General features: G+C 37.6%; 7 protein-coding genes across 11 annotated transcripts; 4 read left to right on the forward strand and 3 right to left on the reverse strand.

The window, feature by feature from the left end:
- The first annotated feature begins 473 nt into the window (after positions 1 to 473).
- LOC117792881 (cystathionine beta-synthase-like protein) lies at positions 474 to 2,397 on the forward strand. Its single transcript, XM_034633187.1, has 3 exons — positions 474 to 838; positions 909 to 1,950; positions 2,015 to 2,397. The coding sequence occupies exons 1-3, from the start codon at positions 616 to 618 to the stop codon at positions 2,310 to 2,312; spliced, it is 1,563 nt and encodes a 520-aa protein (XP_034489078.1). The 5' UTR covers positions 474 to 615; the 3' UTR covers positions 2,313 to 2,397.
- Positions 2,398 to 2,670: 273 nt separating this feature from the next.
- Positions 2,671 to 5,374, reverse strand: LOC117792878 (zinc finger protein 880-like). Its single transcript, XM_034633184.1, has 8 exons — positions 5,228 to 5,374; positions 4,966 to 5,163; positions 4,706 to 4,895; positions 4,405 to 4,606; positions 4,206 to 4,349; positions 3,716 to 4,143; positions 3,253 to 3,657; positions 2,671 to 3,192 (listed from the first exon to the last, which is right to left on the reverse strand). Exons 1-8 carry the CDS (start codon positions 5,352 to 5,354, stop codon positions 2,955 to 2,957), a joined length of 1,932 nt encoding a protein of 643 aa, XP_034489075.1. The 5' UTR covers positions 5,355 to 5,374; the 3' UTR covers positions 2,671 to 2,954.
- Positions 5,235 to 6,691, reverse strand: LOC117792882 (putative zinc finger protein 876). 2 transcript variants are annotated; one of them, XM_034633189.1, is made up of 5 exons: positions 6,502 to 6,691; positions 6,254 to 6,432; positions 5,744 to 6,166; positions 5,578 to 5,688; positions 5,235 to 5,516 (listed from the first exon to the last, which is right to left on the reverse strand). In XM_034633189.1, exons 1-5 carry the CDS (start codon positions 6,625 to 6,627, stop codon positions 5,423 to 5,425), a joined length of 933 nt encoding a protein of 310 aa, XP_034489080.1. In that variant the 5' UTR covers positions 6,628 to 6,691; the 3' UTR covers positions 5,235 to 5,422. The 2 variants fall into 2 exon arrangements, with proteins under 2 accessions (XP_034489080.1, XP_034489079.1); XM_034633188.1 differs by having other exon boundaries at positions 5,744 to 6,432; positions 6,502 to 6,690.
- A 234-nt stretch (positions 6,692 to 6,925) lies between these two features.
- LOC117790994 (zinc finger protein 184-like) lies at positions 6,926 to 8,408 on the forward strand. The gene is made up of 4 exons (XM_034630623.1): positions 6,926 to 7,116; positions 7,187 to 7,905; positions 7,966 to 8,082; positions 8,146 to 8,408. The coding sequence occupies exons 1-4, from the start codon at positions 7,000 to 7,002 to the stop codon at positions 8,339 to 8,341; spliced, it is 1,149 nt and encodes a 382-aa protein (XP_034486514.1). The 5' UTR covers positions 6,926 to 6,999; the 3' UTR covers positions 8,342 to 8,408.
- Positions 8,409 to 8,726: 318 nt separating this feature from the next.
- LOC117790993 (zinc finger and SCAN domain-containing protein 31-like) lies at positions 8,727 to 10,361 on the forward strand. The gene is made up of 4 exons (XM_034630622.1): positions 8,727 to 8,902; positions 8,964 to 9,916; positions 9,980 to 10,093; positions 10,152 to 10,361. The coding sequence occupies exons 1-4, from the start codon at positions 8,789 to 8,791 to the stop codon at positions 10,336 to 10,338; spliced, it is 1,368 nt and encodes a 455-aa protein (XP_034486513.1). The 5' UTR covers positions 8,727 to 8,788; the 3' UTR covers positions 10,339 to 10,361.
- A 631-nt stretch (positions 10,362 to 10,992) lies between these two features.
- Positions 10,993 to 12,782, reverse strand: LOC117790992 (transcription factor Ouib-like). The gene is made up of 4 exons (XM_034630621.1): positions 12,611 to 12,782; positions 11,552 to 12,549; positions 11,374 to 11,487; positions 10,993 to 11,308 (listed from the first exon to the last, which is right to left on the reverse strand). The coding sequence occupies exons 1-4, from the start codon at positions 12,728 to 12,730 to the stop codon at positions 11,125 to 11,127; spliced, it is 1,416 nt and encodes a 471-aa protein (XP_034486512.1). The 5' UTR covers positions 12,731 to 12,782; the 3' UTR covers positions 10,993 to 11,124.
- Positions 12,783 to 13,194: 412 nt separating this feature from the next.
- On the forward strand, positions 13,195 to 16,962 carry LOC117789913 (transcription factor Ouib-like). 4 transcript variants are annotated; one of them, XM_034629092.1, is made up of 6 exons: positions 14,138 to 14,271; positions 14,809 to 14,922; positions 14,994 to 15,475; positions 15,550 to 16,508; positions 16,564 to 16,692; positions 16,756 to 16,962. In XM_034629092.1, exons 3-6 carry the CDS (start codon positions 15,356 to 15,358, stop codon positions 16,874 to 16,876), a joined length of 1,329 nt encoding a protein of 442 aa, XP_034484983.1. In that variant the 5' UTR covers positions 14,138 to 14,271; positions 14,809 to 14,922; positions 14,994 to 15,355; the 3' UTR covers positions 16,877 to 16,962. The 4 variants fall into 4 exon arrangements, with proteins under 4 accessions (XP_034484985.1, XP_034484984.1, XP_034484986.1 ...); XM_034629094.1 differs by lacking the exons at positions 15,550 to 16,508; positions 16,564 to 16,692; positions 16,756 to 16,962 and adding exons at positions 13,195 to 13,369; positions 13,427 to 13,882 and having other exon boundaries at positions 13,913 to 14,271; positions 14,994 to 15,324; XM_034629093.1 differs by lacking the exons at positions 15,550 to 16,508; positions 16,564 to 16,692; positions 16,756 to 16,962 and adding an exon at positions 13,196 to 13,369 and having other exon boundaries at positions 13,427 to 14,271; positions 14,994 to 15,324.
- Positions 16,963 to 17,705: the final 743 nt, after the last annotated feature.

Raw genomic sequence — 17,705 nt, forward strand, 5'->3', positions numbered from 1 at the left:
CAACATAATAGAGAGGCTCTTCGGAACAATGGGAATTTTTACAGCAGAGTTTTATTTGTAAATTCCATTTATAATTTCGTTTACGTTAACTTTTGAGTGACGGTTTTAACAAATTAACTACAATTAGTAATAGTACTTTATTATTGGTGTGCTATATATCTACTGATAACCGCAGTGATCTAGTATCTATTTGGCAGTGCTAAAGATTTAAATTAGTTTTCGCGTTCAACTTACATATAATTGTTTTCATACAAGTAACATTTTTGAATACCGGTAAAAACCATAATTAGTAGGATAACTAAATAATCTTTAAAAATATCAGCATGATTTAAAAACAAAACAATAATCCATGATATGCCTTGTAGATAACATAAAGTAAAAGTACAGGCGACGTGGTGGTAACTATAACAAATCCATAGTTTACAAACAATTTCACAACAAACTACGATTAGACAAAAGAGCGCTGATAACTGATAACAAGTTGGATGACCATTGTCAACCTGCCAGATGGTTGCAAGCAAACATTTCATTCAGAGACGAGCCGTCGACGGGACCACAACTGGAGTTGGACACAGGAAGGACATTTACTCATTAAGTCATTAATAATTCACAGCAATGGCAGCGAATAACAGCTACGAACGTCCGGCCGATTTCATAGATCCTGGCCAGCCTTCGAGATGCACATGGCATCTGGGCACCAAGGAGCAGACGCCCCATACGCAACCTGGCATTGCACATCCCCAAAAGATTACCCCGGATATCCTGCAGGCGATTGGATGCACGCCTCTGGTCAGGCTCAATAACATACCTGCCAAGGAGGGCATTCAGTGCGAAATGTGTTAGTATTTGCCTCCTAATCTCAATTATTTTATTGCCTATTATCTTAATTTGTTTTTATTTTTGATTAGATGCCAAGTGTGAGTTCATGAATCCGGGTGGTTCAGTGAAAGATCGAATCAGCTATCGTATGATACAGGATGCGGAGGATAAAGGATTACTGAAGCCGGGCTACACTATCATTGAGCCGACATCTGGAAACACAGGCATTGGACTGGCTATGGCCTGTGCTGTCAAAGGATACAAGTGCATCATTGTAATGCCCGAAAGGATGTCCAATGAGAGGGTCTATGCGCTGCATGCACTGGGTGCTAAAATTATCCGTACTCCCAATGAGGCACCTTTCGACTCGGCTGAGGGTGTCCACTACGTGGCACAGCAGCTACAACGTGAAACACCCAACTCGATTGTTCTAGATCAATTTCGTAACGCCGGCAACCCATTAGCGCATTATGATGGTACTGCTGCTGAGATTCTGTGGCAACTGGACAATAAGGTGGACATGATTGTGGTTTCCACTGGTACGGTGGGCACCATCAGTGGCATTGGACGGAAGATCAAGGAGCAGGCTCCTGATTGTCGCATTGTGGGCGTCGATCCATATGGCTCTGTGTTAGCACGTCCCATGGAGATCAACAAGACGGATGTGCTGTCCTATGAAGTCGAGGGCATTGGCTATAAGTTTCCACCAACCGTTTATGATGGAACTGTTATCGATGAATGGGCGAAGGTCTATGATGTCGACATCTTTCCAATGAGTCGTCGTCTGATTGCCGAGGAGGGTCTGCTCTGCGGTGGTTCCAGCGGAGGTGCTATGCATGCAGCCCTAAAGTATGCACGTTCTTTGAAGGCAGGACAGCGCTGTGTAGTTATCCTGCCCGATGGCATTCGTAACTATATGACCAGATTTGTATCCGATAACTGGATGGAGGCACGTGGCTTCAAGGAGATCGTTAACGAGCATCGTCACTGGTGGTGGAGTGTACCCATTGCAAAATTACAGCTGCCCAGTCCAGTTGCCATTCTTCAGTCCAACACAAGTGTTGGAGATGCCATCGCACTCATGAAGAAGCACCGCGTGGAGCAGCTGCCCATGGTGGACCAACATAATGGGTGAGTTACATAATCAACACTCGGTTTATACTCGGTTTGTACTAATCCCCTTATCTGTTTGCAGAACCGTTTTGGGTGTCGTGGGTCAAGAGACTCTCATCAATCAGATTGTCAGCATGAATCGTAAGTTGGATGAGCCGGCCTTAAAGGCCATTAACAAGCGAGTCATCCGTCTGCCTGAGACTGAGATCCTGGGCAAGCTGGCACGTGTGCTGGAGGTGGATCCCAGTGTGCTTATTGTTGGAAAGGACGCTGATGATAAGGAGACTGTCCTGGCAGTGGCCACCAAGCTGGATGTCACCTCGTATATTGCCTCTGGCGCTGGCGCCAAGCAAAATGGCAATGGATGCGTTGATCATTAGAATGCTCTCGAGAAAGATTTGAAGTCCCATAAAACATAGCAACTTGTGATTATTTTATTTATTTGCAATAGAAGGCTAAAGAAAATTTTAATGTGTTAATTATTTACATATAACAGGTTTTTTGAGGGGAATGGTATCAACATTTCATAGATAAAAAAAATTGTTAGTTTGCTCGGCAGTTCCGCAATAGTTGCGCAACAAGAACTTTTCCACAACAAACCCTATCGGTCATTCGGGCCAGACCCCCGCAGATTAATCTAATCAACAATTTTATGATAGTAAATGCTGACTAGAAATTCAAATTATTAGAAACTACAATAAATAAAAACTTATCGCACGCTTTTATGAATTGTTGTGATTTAATCTTTCATATCAATTGTAATTATATTTGTATTTTTTTATTCAATATTTCAATGCAAAATTTAATGTTGGTGGACCATGTAATTTCCAGTAGTCCCAAAGATACGAAAATAAAATGATAAAGATATTTTTCAGCGTTAAGTGTTCGTTATCATGGCAAACTTTAATCATTATTCATTAATCATGGTAGGACATGTAATTCCAGAAGTGCCAGAGATACGATAAAGATATTTTTCGGCATTAAGTATTCATTATCATGGCAAATATTAATCATGGCTAGATCTATGCCATGGTATCTGTATTCTGCACTTTAGCGAGAGCCTCCACCTTTTTGTGAGACTTGGTCGTGAGATGCTGCTGATAATGCTTCTGTAATTTAAAGCTTTGTTCGCAAATGTCACAGCTAAAATCACGACTCATAGTATGAACCACTTGATGAGTTCTGCAGTCGCCTTTGGTAACAAACGATTTGTCGCAATAGTCACATTGAAAGGGTCGCAAACTGCCATCCATATGTACTCTGTGAACAAAAAGATTAATTATATAAAACTCTGTATGCATATTATTTAAGTAATTTCACCTCTCGTGAGTGCTACGATTGCTGCAGTGGCGAAAGGTTTTGCCACACCCATAACGGCAGGGATATGGACGTACATTATCGTGAGTTCGCTTGTGGTTATTCAGTTCAGCAGTCGTCGAAAAGGCAGCATTGCATAATTTACATTTATGGGGTCGAGTGCCGGCGTGGCGCACAATGTGATTTCGTAGATTAAATCCAGTGGTGAAGTTTTTACCACAAATGTGGCAAATATGCTCATCAGCCAGTCCATGGACTCGTCTCATATGCTTCTTAAGGAAAAATCTGCTGTGAAACTTCTGACCACATTCTTCGCACTTGTAATCAAACTTAACTCCAATGCTCTTCAGGTGCTCAACAAGGGGAGCAGAATACTTGAAATCATGTCCACAATGCTTGCACACAAATCTGCAATCACAAAATAATTCTTTTCGATAGTTTAATAAAAAATTCTTTGAATACAAACCTAGTATGTAGCTGCATGCTATGAATCTGATGCATGTGCATCTTGAGTAAATCTTGGCTTGAAAATGTCAGTCCACACTCATGACACTGGTATTTGAATGATTTTGACTGCTTTTTTGATTTCTTTATAATTGGTGGGGACTTTGTTGAAGCTAACGGTGGCACGTCATCTTCTTCATAATAGATTTCGTTATCTGAAATAGCGATATCCTCCAGCCGTTCTTCTTGTATGCTCAAGTCTGAATGACTTGAACTGTGCTGTATTATTGACTCTGGAGAATCCATATCTTCTGTCTCCTCCTTCATTTGTACGTTTATCAGGACCTGGGTTTGTGACTCAATGCACACTCTGCGAAATTCACTGGCAATCTCCAGAACTTGTTGACAGTGGCCACAAATAAAATCCGAGTAGTCTTCATCTCGTTTTAGCTGTACATTAAGATATATTTTTATATTATTAGTATTACTTATTCAATTATAGCCGTACTTACATGCAGATCTGTCAGCTCTTTGATATCTCGAAGTAGCTTGCTATTGTGAGGCTTAAATAGATTTTCTGATGTTCGAGCATCTGTTGGCTGCATGCACGTTCTACATAAGACATCATTCTGTGTGATCTTTGGTTTACTCAGCATCTTTAAATAAACAAAGACATTTTTACATATGTATGAATGTTGCACTCATGCTTACATCTTCGTGCGTTGACGATTTTGTCAAATAATATATATTCGTAGTTCCTTCTTCATCTACATCATCCTGTGTAGGGTAATTCACATCATCGCCTTCGACTTCGTCATGGTTATGGTCATAGGTTTCCAAGTACTCCATGTCAGTATAATCTTCTAATACTGAGTTGCTTGTAGGAGTTTCGTCCAAAGCGACAGAGTCTGATCTACAAATGTAAATAATAAATAGTTTTTATATAGGTGAGGACCTGTAGACCAAGACCTTTGGAAGTAGAAAGGTTCTACTAGAAAGCCCAACAGCTCACCTTTTTTCCTTTGACATTTCCTTTAAGAAAGCCATATGATCGGCAAATACCCATTGAATATCGCGAGTTTCCAATGGATCGACTTCGCCTTCGTCGTCATCTTCGCCAATCTTGAGGCGACTGTTCGCCGCCTTACAGTGGTACCGATAGCTCTGTCTTAAGGAACGCCAAGCGACCTTGCAATCGTTTGCTATATTACAAAAAGTATTAAACTGTTTATAAAGAATGCGACTTATATCAATTAATGTCAATTAACTTACGATCTCTGCCAATTTCAGAGCCAACTGATTGCCACGCCTCCTTGACACCCATCATATCATTGTGCTCACTGTCCAGCATATCCCAGAGAAGACGTCTTACCCTTACAGCGGCTATAAGTCGTATCTTTTCTTTCTTTTCAAATCTTAGCAATCTTTTACGATATGCACTGCGGCTGCCCATCGTCTCTTTCATTTTTGCTTGTTTCAATTTTAATTAAAACTCAAGTATTTACTTCCTTCTACAAAACTAATATTTATTTACATTTTATTTTATGTAAAAGTGATTTTCTCACAACCAGAGCAGCGTACAACGCGTCAAGAACAAGTTCAGCAGAAAGAATAAGTTGCCATTCGCATAAAACTAAATCAGCTGTCACTGTGACTGACATTCACATGTGAACCGTATTTATTTAAAATTCAAATTGATTTACTTGTGTGCTGTTGTAAAATTACATTATTAATTACTAGCAATTTTACTTTTATGTAGCTTCGTACGTTGATGCAATAACAAATGTGAATGTCGTAGATACCAAGTGTCGCATGGCTCACAACTAAAAAATTATAAACTATTTTAGTGATTGCTTACATTAAAAATTGATAGTATAAACTTACTGAAATTTGCGATGATTAACATGTACTCGCTCGTGCGATCTCCGGACTGATGTTGATCTGAAGGACTTCTCACAATATTGGCATGGAAATGGCCGTTCGTTTGTATGAGACCTGAAATGCACCAATATAAACACTGATTTGGAAATGCATTTGGAGCTTACTGAACCTTTCATGGACTGCTTTGGAACTGGTGCCTCGAAATGTTTTATCGCAAAATCGGCATGCATATGGTCTGGCATTTGTATGCAATATCTTGTGACGTAGCATTTCGTTTCGTGTATAGTATCTTTTCTTACAGACGTCACATTCAAATTCCCTTTTGTCCGTGTGTCGTAGTAAATGTAGCTTAAAATATGTAGAGCATTTAAATTCTCCACCGCACTGTTCACAAATCCATGTTTTTTGATTCCAAGCAATTTTACTTTTATTTATTTTTTTCCTTGGCTTTTCCTTGGCACAGGGCTTTACTTTCGTTTTGCTGACCTGAGGGGTGTTGTCAGACTCTAATTCAATTAATAATGATTGATCATCATTGCTATTATTACGTTTCAAGTTATTTGAATCGAGTTCTTCTTTGATGTCGCAATCTAAGTCCGAATTAATTTCCCTCAAAACAATTAGATCTTTGGTACTATTTAAGTTATTTGAATCGAGTTCTTCTTTGATGTCGCACTCTATATCCGAATTAACGTCACTCAAAACATTGACATCTTTGTTGCTATTTAAGTCCTCTTTAATAATCGCCAAAAAGTTCTTATGAGTGCTCAGGCAACCTGCTCGGAATATAACGATTTGGTCCAACATGGCTTTGCAGCCAACGCATATGTAATCCGGTAGAACGCTGTCCTGTTCCATCTGTTATTATAAATTCCATTAGTCAAGCCTAAAACTAAACATTGTTAATCAGTATTATAGTATACTCACCCACATATCCGTAATATCTTGAATTAAAGTAACTAGGGGATAGTTTAATTCCTCAAAGAGTTTGACGTCAAGTTCTTCGTTTATTATTGTACCACAAGTACGGCAAAGAGTTTGCAAGCTATTCATTGTCTGGGTTATCAAAAACAAATAAATAAATTTACATTTGCAAACACTGTATGATTGTTGATAATTTCCGGGCGAATGGCAATCGAAACTAGATTACACAGCTGACATTGCTCTACTGTATTGCAAACTTTTTAGAGGAAAAATATCTGTTTCTGGCTGGAAAGCATTTACACTTGTTTTTGTGGGTACTGTGCACAGTTTTAGCAAAAATTGTAAAAATTTCAAAACTTAGCTGAATATATATTTAAATTGCCAGCTTTTGAAATTGTTCTATCAAACGAACTCTGCCTATAGCCAGAACTAGCTATAAAGTAGCTAAGTTGACAACAGTGCAACTCCGCCGTGATAAGAAATTAAAATAATAATAAAATTATGTCGATTTTATGTAGAGCTTGTGGCGAACCAATTTATAATGTGAACCCAAGAAACCTTTTTAGACATGAGAACAACGATATTAGGCGCAATATCGAAGACATTACTGGCATTAAGGTAATTAAAAGAGATTTCAGCAAAGTGCAGTTCACTAGAAGTATTCAAAACATTTTTTTTTTATTTTCAGTTGACTTACGACTTACAGATGCCTAGCCACATTTGCTCCTGTTGCTACCTGGACTTGGAGCATTCGATATCATTCCGGACGCGATGCCTAGAGACCCACGCCCAATTGATGAATGAGAAGCTCGAACCAACTTTCAATAGCCAAGTGCTTTCAACAAAATTAGAGCCGATAGATCCATTGGACAGCCGGGATGATAACGAAGAAGAGTATGCCGTTAGTAAACATGAGGAGTTTGAGGAATTTTTGGACTGTTCCGACAATGCGAATGAAGTGTCACCGAGAGAAGACACACCGCCGGTTGAGAAAAGTCGACAGTATCTGTCAAGTAAAGTTTCAAATAAGTATCACAAAAAACGAACCCGTCCCACATTATTGAGGGTTACAGATGTCGCTAAAGATGTGCTGCCTGTGTCAACGTCTCACAAGTCGCGATTGGAAGTCAGAAAACCAAAGGAAAAACAGCCGTACACAGATCTAGAAAAGAATTTCGTATGCGATGTATGTGGTTGGTCCTTCCGCGATATAAGCAACCTCAAGAGTCATGCGTTGCGACATTCGGGAGAAAAAAAGTTTAAATGTATGGAATGCGACCGTCAATTTTTTGACAATCCTCAATTAAGGCTTCATGTTCGAGTACATCATAAAGGAGAGAAGCCCTTCGTATGTAAATATTGCGGCATGGCTTTTCGTAACAGTCCCACTCGATGTCGACATGAACGGTAAGCAGAAACATTACTTTGAGATAATGCCATATTATTAATCTTTATTTGCATCCCCAGGAAGTTTCATGCAAATCAATTGCCATTCGAATGTGATCTTTGTAGCCGAACTTTTATTACTCAAATCAGCTTGAACTCGCATAAACTGGTCCATGTTACTGGAGAAAAGATCCACCAGTATGTTTTGAATAAACTCTAACGGCACATATATATATATGATATATATTCTCTATATTTTAGTTGCGCCACCTGCAACAAGACCTTTAAGGAAGTCGGATCTTTAAGAAAACATTACAGCACACAATTTCACCAGAAGAGATTCAGCCGTTTGATAAAGGACGATTGTGACCTTAATAGTCTTGAAATTAAAGTGCTCGACGATGAGGATATCGACTTTAATTTTTCGGATTCTATAATTGAAGAGGTCGATGAATAAAAAAATGGTAAAGCCAGTTGCTTATCTTATTTGACTCTTAGAATAAATTAAAACAAAGAAGATTTAATTTCTATATATATTTTTTTCAACTTTAATAATCGATTTCAAGCGATTTGAAATATTTTTTTTTTTGTCTCATCAGATTTTGGATGCAGAGAGTACTAGGTAATTTTAACTTTGAACCTGAATCTCAGCTGGCTCTCATTTGTTTTATATTATAAGTTGTGTTTTATTCTTTTGAATAAAGTGTAATTAATGAAGCTTAAAAATAAAATTACAAAAGAATCGAACATTGCCAGCACTATAGCATTCACCTCGATACGTTTCATTGCTGCCATTCACGTGTTAAAGTGCAACGAATAATTAAAGTAACAGCCCTGTTTTGTATTCAATGTTGATGAATTTATACACAAAAACTTTACAAACAACTTGGACGCAGGCCATAAAATGTCAATACAATGCAGAACGTGCGCTGCAAAGATTTTCAATCCCATTGCCAAAAACCTCTTTGAAGATGATGATAAGATATTAAAGAACATCGAAATTCTGACAGGAATGCGGGTAAGCTATCAGAATAGAAGAATGCATTTGTAGTTCAACATGTGTTGTTGCCTGCTTACAGTTAAAGGAAGATCAGAATATGCCCAAGCACATATGCACCTGTTGCCACTTGGATTTGTGTTATTCAATGGCGTTTCGAGACCGCTGCCTAAGAGCGGAGAATATTTTGCGGAGCGGGAAAGCAAACGTTACATTGCGAAGCACGCTAAATACGACTACTGTAAACTCGAAATTAATCAAAAGCTTACGTAAAATAAGTCCAACTATATCTTATCCTGCTAAAGCATTACCTGTTTCAAATGATGATACTGATTCGAATTCTACTGAGAACCTTAAAAGTTTCGGACGGATGACTACAGACTATAGTGAAGAGAGCTGTAGTATATCATCGGACGAATTGAGTAACTGGAGTGGCGATGAAGTAACTTCTACCTCCTCAGATTCAGAATTTGAGGAGCCCTTACCAACTCTCAGTGAAATGAAAAAATTAATTAAGGATAGTGACGAGGAAGTCACTTCTACCTTGTCTGAAACAGGACACGACGAGTGTTTAACTTCGCCCAGTCCAATAGAAAAAGCAATTGATAATATTGACGATGCTTCACCAAAGCCTACTGAGGAGCCATTGCCCAAAGAGCAAGAGGAATTACCAAATCAGAAGATGGACGATGCTAAACAAATGCCTGTTGAAGGGCCATTGCCCGAACAGCAAAAGAAATCAACAAATAATGAAACTAACGGGAACAAAAAGAGAAGAGCGGAACCCGCAAATCCCAGAATTCTAATCTGTGACCAATGTGGCTATCAAACATCATGTAAAAGATCTCTAAATATACACATATTGCGCCATAAGGGTGAAAAGAACTTCGTATGCAAGGAATGTGGAGCAAGACACTACTCTCAGCACCTGTTACAATTGCACGTCCGAGTGAGACACAAAGGAGAGATGCCATTTGTCTGCAAGTATTGTAACCAACGATTTTTCACCAGCAGTGCTAAGCTCCGTCATGAAGTGTGAGCATGAAAGTGACACTGTTTCATAAATCTCACTGATTTATTCCCCACTTTCTCTTATAGAGTACGGCACATTCGAGACTTTAAATATGAGTGCAAGATATGTAATAAAAAATATCTAACCAAATCATGTTTGACCAAACACGAATTTCTGCACACAGGCCAGAAACCTTATCGGTATGATGTAAGCATACTACTCAATTCATATATTTTTTAAATTATTTGTATTTTTTAGCTGCGAATTATGCAATGTGGGCTTTCCTCGAAGGCCTGGATTAAGAATTCACTGTCGTACGAAGCAGCATCAAAAGAGAGAAAGCGAAGCGTTAATCAGTCAACTGAATGTCGTAAATGAGATTACGATTCCAGCTGGGTCTATAGTATTTCCAGGCTCAATAATTGAAGAATATATTGACGTATAAAATAAAGAAAGAGAGAAATAAAACAGTTGTGGCGTTTAACAATTTTTATAAAAGGTTCAACTTATCAACTTTTAATAAAAATAACATCTCTAACGACTTTAATGACGAAAAAACCACATCACATTTTTTTTATTTTTAGTACTTTCTGAGTTTTAAAAATCCTAGAAAAATATAATTTTGAAAATTCGAAAATCGATAGCTGTTAAACTGCTGGCTTAAATTTAAAACTTTGTATAATTGCAATATATTTCTAAGCTTTCGGAAAACGTTAAGCTAAGCACTCTTAAGTAATGACAAAAACAGCTCATAAAAACCTTAATTCAAAAAAATATAAAAACAACTACCACAAGAAAATATTTAAAGCTTTTTTTTATGTCATCAGGGGCCCAAATGTTAAAAAAAGTTTTTTTGTTTTGTGTGATAAGAAAAAAGTTTATGTTTGTTAATTATAATAAAATAATTATTTACTGGATACTTTTTAGATGCAGCTTTTTGAAGAGAGGAGGGACCAGCAGCTAAGAAGGGGCTAATTAAAATGACAATCAGCATGAACATTCGCGTTACTATAGCCATGTCTTTCTGTCTGATGAACGAGCAGATCTTAAAGATTGCCAAGAGCTAGAAACACAACATTTTTATGTAAACTTTATGTAGTTGTAGTCAGTTTATTTCAACATTTTTATTACTTCACACCTCGCCAGCAAATAAATAAAAGAATGATTTACAAGAGCAAGGCCTCGGCGCTGGGTATCTCGTTATCGTGCCCTCCGGATCTTTTGTAGTTGTTTATGCATCAACAAGTTCTATTATCGTGCCTGGAAACACCATGGACCCATCTGGAATCGTAATCTCATTTACGATGTTAAGTTGGCTGTTTAGAGCTTCGCTTTCTCTTTTTTGGTGTTGCTTTGTACGACAGTGAATTCTTAATCCGGGCTTTCGAGGAAAGGCCACATTGCACAAGTCGCATCTAAAATAAATAAATATATATATACATGTGAAAAATATAACAATTGAGTAATCATATAAAAGTACTTATAAGGTCGAAGGCCTGTGTGCAGAAATTCGTGTTTATTCAAACACGACCTGGTTAGATATTTTTTACCGCAAACCTTGCACTCATATTTAAAATTTCTAACGTGACGAACTCTGTAAGGAATCGAGGGATTACATATTAGTAAATTGGAAGAAATTGTGACAATTTAATGCTTACGCCTCATGGCGACCCCGTTCAGATGCCGAGAAGAAACGCTGGTCACAATATTTGCAGGCATATGGCTTCTCCCCTTGGTGTTTTACTCGAACGTGCAAATTTAACAAGTATTTGGAGTAGTGCTTTTCCCCACATTCCATACATTCAAAGTTCTTTTCCCCCTTATGGCGCAATATGTGCAACTCCAGATTTGGGCCACTACAGGATTGATGGCCGCATAAGTCACAGAAATAACTTTTGGCATTTGATTCTTTTTTTACAATGCGTTTGGTTTTCTCTTCATTATTATTATTTTTTGATTCATCGTGCTGCTTGAGCAATGACTCTTCAATAGGCATTTGTTTATCATCGTCTATCTTCTTTGTTAAAGTGTTCGTTTGATTGGGTAAACTTTTCTCGAGCTCTGCTTCTGGGAATAAAGAGGTTACGTCCCCGGTACTCAGGTTGCTTAATTCATCCGAAGATGTACTGCGTCTATCTTCACAGTAGTCCCTAGTGCTCCGCGGGGAAGTGCTGAAGGGTTCAGCAACCTTTTGATCAGTATCAACTTTTGGGACAGGTGATGCTTTAGCAGGAGATGCTGTAGCAGGAGATGCTTTAGCTGGAGATGCTTTAGCAGGAGATGTCTTAGCAGTGGGACGTTTTTTCTTTATATTTAATAGTTTTTGTCTCGGTGTCTTAGCACTTTGAATACTAGATCGTGGACTTCTGCGTTGTGTTGATTGTTGGCTTAAGTTCTTAGCGATCGGTTTGTCTATTAGTTGTTCCTTCGTTTTACTTTTGGCAATATCACTTTGCGGTTCTGTTTTATATATCCTTTCAACTAACGTATAGTCAATGGTATTCGTATTTAGTGAGTCCTCCGGTTTAACCTTATCCTTTTCACTCTGCAAAAAGTTCTCCGCTCTTAGACAGCGGTCTCGAAACGCCATTGAATGATACAAATCCAAATGGCAACAGGTGCAAATGTGCTTGGGCATATTCTGATCTTCCTTTAACTGTAAGCAGGCAACAACACATGTTGAACTACAAATGTATACTTCTATTCTGATAGCTTACCCGCATTCCGGTCAGAATTTCGATGTTCTGCAATATCTCATCGTCATCGTCATCTTCAAAGAGGTTTTTGGCAGTGGGATTGAAAATCTTTGCAGCGCACGTTCTGCATTGAATAGACATTTTATGGCCTGCGTCCAAGTTGAGTTTTCAGAAATCTTTTTGTGTATAAATTCAATGTTGATACAAGACAGGGCTGTTATTTTAATTATTTGTTTATGTGCAACAAATACAGGGTTGTTAATCTATTTTTATTAAATTTGTTTGCAAATTGTGTGAATAGCAAAATGATTATATCCGATCTATTGTAAGAGCTTGATTTCTTATCATCTCTGGAGTAAAACAGACGGACTTGACTATCTTAACTCTATTGCTTGAACTGACCTCGCATCATAGAAACATGAAGAACATACAACATATAAATATATAATTTACACACAATATTGAAGGGAAATTCTTGCAGGATGGCGCTTTGAAACTTTAAATAAAAGTGTGGCCATATCGACATTCACTCGGAAGCTGAACGACTCGACACATCAGCTGTACTTAATTGCCATTCACATTTGTTTGTTTACATCATTATAAAAATTGTGAAGGTTGCTAATATATCAAATCACTTTAAATATAATTTAGGTAAAAATGTCGCTGTTAGTTTTCTGCAGGACATGCGGTAAAAAGATATCTAACAGTAATGGCAAGAACATCTTCGATAAGGATGACAATGAAATTTTAGAGAAGATCCAAATGCTGACGGGAATCTATGTAAGAATTTTTTCCAAAATACTTTGTAAATTTAAATGTATGAGTTTATTTTTACAGTATAATGCGGATCAGCATATGCCCAAGCAGATTTGCGGCTGCTGCCATTTGGCTTTAAACCATTCCATAGCCTTCAGGGAGCGATGTTTAAAAACCCACAAGCGTCTTTTGGTGTTGAGTGAGAAGCAAAAGCAAAGGCACCAAGAGATTTTAGACGCACGGAAGACAGAACAAATATTGGTTCCTACGTCAAAGATCAAGTCCAAAAAGCATCCACCTCTAGAGATTGTGAGGGTTTCTATCGAGCCGCATGATCCATTGAAAGAACAGAAAACTAAGCAAACAATTGTTGTTTCAAAAAAACACATAAGTCAAACCACAATACCTGAAGAAATTCCAAGCATAAATGAACGAAAACTAATACATCCACCCAACAATAAAACACACGCATTCTGTGAAGAAGTACCGCAGGACGAGAATCCCAATCTTGAGCACTCTGCATATTCGGATAACGAAATTTTCAATGAATCACATGGATTCTGTCAAGAAGAATCTCAGGAGGAAAGTCAGTATCTTGAGCCAGTATCTGCAGAGTCTGATAACGAGATTCCATATAACACCAAAAATAATGCAAAACGTCGAGTTAGGAAGCGACCGACAGGAACCAAGAAATATATCTGTGACCAATGCGGCAGAGGCTTTGCGGATTCCAGCAACTTTAAAGTACACGTTTTGCGGCATACGGGTGTCAAGGATTTTAAGTGCTCGGAATGTGACTCAAAGTACTTTACCCGGCATCTACTGCATTTGCATATTCGCGTGAGGCACCTCGGAGAAAGACCGTATGCATGCAAATATTGTGACCAGCGTTTTTTCACGAGCACTGCTCGCTGTCGGCATGAAAAGTAAGCATTAACAAAATCTTTAAGATCAGTGCTCAAAAGAACCTATCAGAAAAACTATGCGAATCGGCTAGGAAATTATTCAAATGCCATTTGAATCGAGACATTTATATCAGGGATTGAAACTGAGAGTTGATTTTAATATAAAAATTAGCTTTTACTCTTATTTTTCAAAAAGCAATGAAATAATAATTAAATTCCAATTTTTATTTCAATCAATTAATATTATAAATTTTACCTACAAATTGTAATTTAATCATTATTTCGCAATTTTTTTTTAATTTAATCGAAAATGAGAGTTAAAATCAATTTTAATAAGTAAAATTACTCGTATTTGCGATCCACTAGTTACAATAAATAATTGGTGCAGTATATAACTTAAAGAAAATAATCAGGATAAATATTGGCATATTATCTGATTCAAAGTATCAGTTGACTGTGGGAAACCCTTAATATTTCCGGCCCGAAGGCAAAGCGATAGCATCTTTAGGTTGGATAGATATGAACCTATTAATGTGATCATTCATCTTTCTTTGGTAGAGTACATCACACAAGGGAATTGTCATATGTATGCAGATTTTGCGGAAAAAGTTATGTCACAAAATCATGTTTGAATAAACATGAGTTTCTACACACAGGCGAACGCCCATATCGGTTTGTTTAAGATATTCTTTATCCACGCTGTCACTTACAATCCTAATAATATACATACATATGTATTTCAGTTGTGATATCTGCAATGTGGGATTCCCTCGAAATACTAATTTGAAACTTCACTACCGTTCAAAACAACACCAAAAACGGGCCGGCGAAGTATTTGATAATCCTAATAATGTTATAGAAGATATCGCTGAAGAAGATGAAATAGAGTTTTCCGAATCAAATATTGAGGAATTAAATGTGTGAAGGTTCTTATTTAGGCGCCAAACATTCACTCAGCGAGATGCCATTCACACCACAGAGCGTGTATATTTCATTTGGTATTCACACAATTTACGAACATATTTAATAAATAGAATAACAGCCCTGCATTTGTCGATGCACATAAACAAACCCAAAAAATTGTAATACGAAAAATAATTGTAAAATGTCGATAGCATTTCTCTGCAGAACTTGTGGAAAACGAATAAATCGTCTTAACGCCAAAAACCTTTTTACAGAGGATAATGAAATACTGCATAAGATAGAAATATTGACTAGCCTATGGGTAAGGACTGTTGACTACTGTATCATAATGTCAAATGACCAATATTTACTTCCCGTTCCTACATAAAATTACAGCTGACAGACGATAAAAGCATGCCCGAGAAAATTTGCTCATATTGCTTGTTAGATTTGGATCACGCCCTTGCATTTCGGGAACGCTGTATGCAATTAAATGATATATTTCTGCTTGGGGATTGGAATGAGTCTCAATCGAAACCTGAAGCAGTTGTATTACCTTCGGAAAATAACTCAAATGACTCAAGCGACGATCCCTTGGCAAATGATGACATACATATAAAGCTACAGGACGAAGAATTTGATTCTGTAGAAATTAAGTCGGTATTTACCCCTAACCTGCCCTATAGAATAGTACCTGCTAGCAATGCTTTTCGAAAAACTTCTATTTGTAAACAAACAGAATCACAATATTCAATCAGAGAAAGGAAGACACCTAAATCCGTATATAATTCTAAAAGTGCCAAAAGGCGAAGACTATCGGCGAGTTACTCTTGTGATCCATCTAATAGACATTTCAATGATAGAACGAGTTTAGACAAACACCCAAGCAGAAATGTTCATGATACGACAAACGAGAATGATAAATTTAGCGATAGCAGTCTTATGTTAACTGACAATTCTTTGCCACTATCGCCTACCATCCAAAATTTTGAAAGAGTCACAGAGTTTGCTGTGCAAACTCATCAAAGTCCTCGTTGTATGTCATCGGATTGCTCAAGCGACGAAATGCAATGGTCCCAGGTGCATCAACGGTGCAACAAAAAGATTAGGAAGTTGAGGAGTTACTTTTGTGATCAATGTGGCAGACACTTCAATGATAAAGCCAATTTGAATCGACATTTACAACGTCACCTGGGCGTAAAGAAGTTCGAGTGTCAAGAATGTGGTCATAAAGATTATTCCCAGCATTTGATTAATTTACACACACGCATTCAGCATCATGGGGAGAAACCGTATGCTTGTAAATATTGCGGGAATCGTTTTGCAAATAGCATGGCAAGATTGCGACATCAAAGGTCTCTAATGATCTAAATTTCTTGTAATATTTCGTAATAACTTCATTATTCGCAGGAGTCACGTGAAATATCTAGAGCCAAATGATGTGCCATCATTTATGTGCAACTTGTGTAACAAAACCTTCACTAAGAAAACAACTTTGGATAACCATGCCGTAGTGCACACCGGGGAACAACCTTTCTGGTATGCTCATATATTTTTCACGCTCGATTTAAATTGTTTAATTCATATTTTGTATGTTTTCAGCTGCGAAATTTGCAATGTTTACTTCAATCGAAAATCAAGCCTACGGACTCACTACCGCTCAAAGGCACATCAGCATAAAGCTACCCTGAAGTTGGATGATATTTTAGTTGATTCGAATTAAGTTCATATGCTTTGTATCTTACTTAAGTTTTACCGCCAATGTAAAGTATGGATTCGATTGTAAAAGTAAAGTTGTTCTTATACTTATTTATCGATTGATTATTTTTAGGCATAATGTCCTTTTGATAACCTTGTACTTGTATCATGATCTGCTAATTTAGGTTCTTGTTCTTTTTTCTGAGGTACTCAATATGCTTAGTTGCTCCTTTGCTCTTCACCCAACCCAAAATGCGATCGTTTGATATTGATATCGCCAATTCAAAACCCATCCCTATTTAATATTATTGTTTACTATCAATTTTGTCTTGTTATTATTAGATATATTAAAATGTACAAAAACTATTGCTATCTGTGCCGGTAGAAAATGCCCTACCGTGTTTTCGCTGTACCCAAGAATAAAGGCCAGCGACAAAGATGGATACAAAGCACTGGAGTCAATCTAACCGAGAATGACAGGATTTTCGAGAGGCATTTTAAGGAGGCCGATTTTTATAATGCATCTTATGCAAAATCGCAGGCGTTTGTTCTCGACTGTCTAACAAAACGGCCTTCTTTAAGACTCTCGCGCACCGGATACACATTCAAAATTAGTGGATGTCAGTTCACAAACTGAGTAAGTGCACCCGGTATAAAATGGTTTCTCTTGTCATGTCAAGTAAATGGCTTTGCAATATTGAAGAGGAAATTTTAGAGCAGAACCCTAACCAAAATAAAGGTTCACAAATTGAGTAAGCAGCACGTTTGTCTAAATTATATATTCATGCATATTTCTAACTGCATATACATATTTGTTCATACCGAAATGAATTAAAACTGCCTAATTCATGGTG

The sequence above is a fragment of the Drosophila innubila genome (assembly GCF_004354385.1).
Source record: "Drosophila innubila isolate TH190305 chromosome 3R unlocalized genomic scaffold, UK_Dinn_1.0 2_E_3R, whole genome shotgun sequence".
NCBI lineage: Eukaryota > Metazoa > Arthropoda > Insecta > Diptera > Drosophilidae > Drosophila > Drosophila innubila.

Excerpts from the sequence above, each read along its gene's own strand:
- LOC117792881 (XM_034633187.1), top strand. The coding sequence starts at position 616 with ATGGCAGCGAATAACAGCTACGAACGTCCGGCCGATTTCATAGATCCT. Across the intron at positions 839-908 it reads GGGCATTCAGTGCGAAATGT|ATGCCAAGTGTGAGTTCATG; the intron begins GTTAGTATTTGC and ends ATTTTTGATTAG. Across the intron at positions 1,951-2,014 it reads ATGGTGGACCAACATAATGG|AACCGTTTTGGGTGTCGTGG; the intron begins GTGAGTTACATA and ends ATCTGTTTGCAG.
- LOC117792878 (XM_034633184.1), bottom strand. The coding sequence starts at position 5,354 with ATGTCAGTCACAGTGACAGCTGATTTAGTTTTATGCGAATGGCAACTT. Across the intron at positions 4,144-4,205 it reads AAGAGCTGACAGATCTGCAT|CTAAAACGAGATGAAGACTA; the intron begins GTAAGTACGGCT and ends CTTAATGTACAG. Across the intron at positions 3,193-3,252 it reads AATCGTAGCACTCACGAGAG|AGTACATATGGATGGCAGTT; the intron begins GTGAAATTACTT and ends TTTTGTTCACAG.
- LOC117792882 (XM_034633188.1), bottom strand. The coding sequence starts at position 6,627 with ATGAATAGCTTGCAAACTCTTTGCCGTACTTGTGGTACAATAATAAAC. Across the intron at positions 6,433-6,501 it reads AAGATATTACGGATATGTGG|ATGGAACAGGACAGCGTTCT; the intron begins GTGAGTATACTA and ends TTATAATAACAG. Across the intron at positions 5,689-5,743 it reads TCCAAAGCAGTCCATGAAAG|GTCTCATACAAACGAACGGC; the intron begins GTTCAGTAAGCT and ends GGTGCATTTCAG.
- LOC117790994 (XM_034630623.1), top strand. The coding sequence starts at position 7,000 with ATGTCGATTTTATGTAGAGCTTGTGGCGAACCAATTTATAATGTGAAC. Across the intron at positions 7,117-7,186 it reads AAGACATTACTGGCATTAAG|TTGACTTACGACTTACAGAT; the intron begins GTAATTAAAAGA and ends TTTTATTTTCAG. Across the intron at positions 7,906-7,965 it reads ACTCGATGTCGACATGAACG|GAAGTTTCATGCAAATCAAT; the intron begins GTAAGCAGAAAC and ends TTGCATCCCCAG.
- LOC117790993 (XM_034630622.1), top strand. The coding sequence starts at position 8,789 with ATGTCAATACAATGCAGAACGTGCGCTGCAAAGATTTTCAATCCCATT. Across the intron at positions 8,903-8,963 it reads AAATTCTGACAGGAATGCGG|TTAAAGGAAGATCAGAATAT; the intron begins GTAAGCTATCAG and ends GCCTGCTTACAG. Across the intron at positions 9,917-9,979 it reads GCTAAGCTCCGTCATGAAGT|AGTACGGCACATTCGAGACT; the intron begins GTGAGCATGAAA and ends TTTCTCTTATAG.
- LOC117790992 (XM_034630621.1), bottom strand. The coding sequence starts at position 12,730 with ATGTCTATTCAATGCAGAACGTGCGCTGCAAAGATTTTCAATCCCACT. Across the intron at positions 11,488-11,551 it reads GAACGGGGTCGCCATGAGGC|AGTTCGTCACGTTAGAAATT; the intron begins GTAAGCATTAAA and ends GATTCCTTACAG. Across the intron at positions 11,309-11,373 it reads ACAGGCCTTCGACCTTATAA|ATGCGACTTGTGCAATGTGG; the intron begins GTACTTTTATAT and ends TATTTATTTTAG.
- LOC117789913 (XM_034629092.1), top strand. The coding sequence starts at position 15,356 with ATGTCGATAGCATTTCTCTGCAGAACTTGTGGAAAACGAATAAATCGT. Across the intron at positions 15,476-15,549 it reads AAATATTGACTAGCCTATGG|CTGACAGACGATAAAAGCAT; the intron begins GTAAGGACTGTT and ends ATAAAATTACAG. Across the intron at positions 16,693-16,755 it reads ACCGGGGAACAACCTTTCTG|CTGCGAAATTTGCAATGTTT; the intron begins GTATGCTCATAT and ends GTATGTTTTCAG.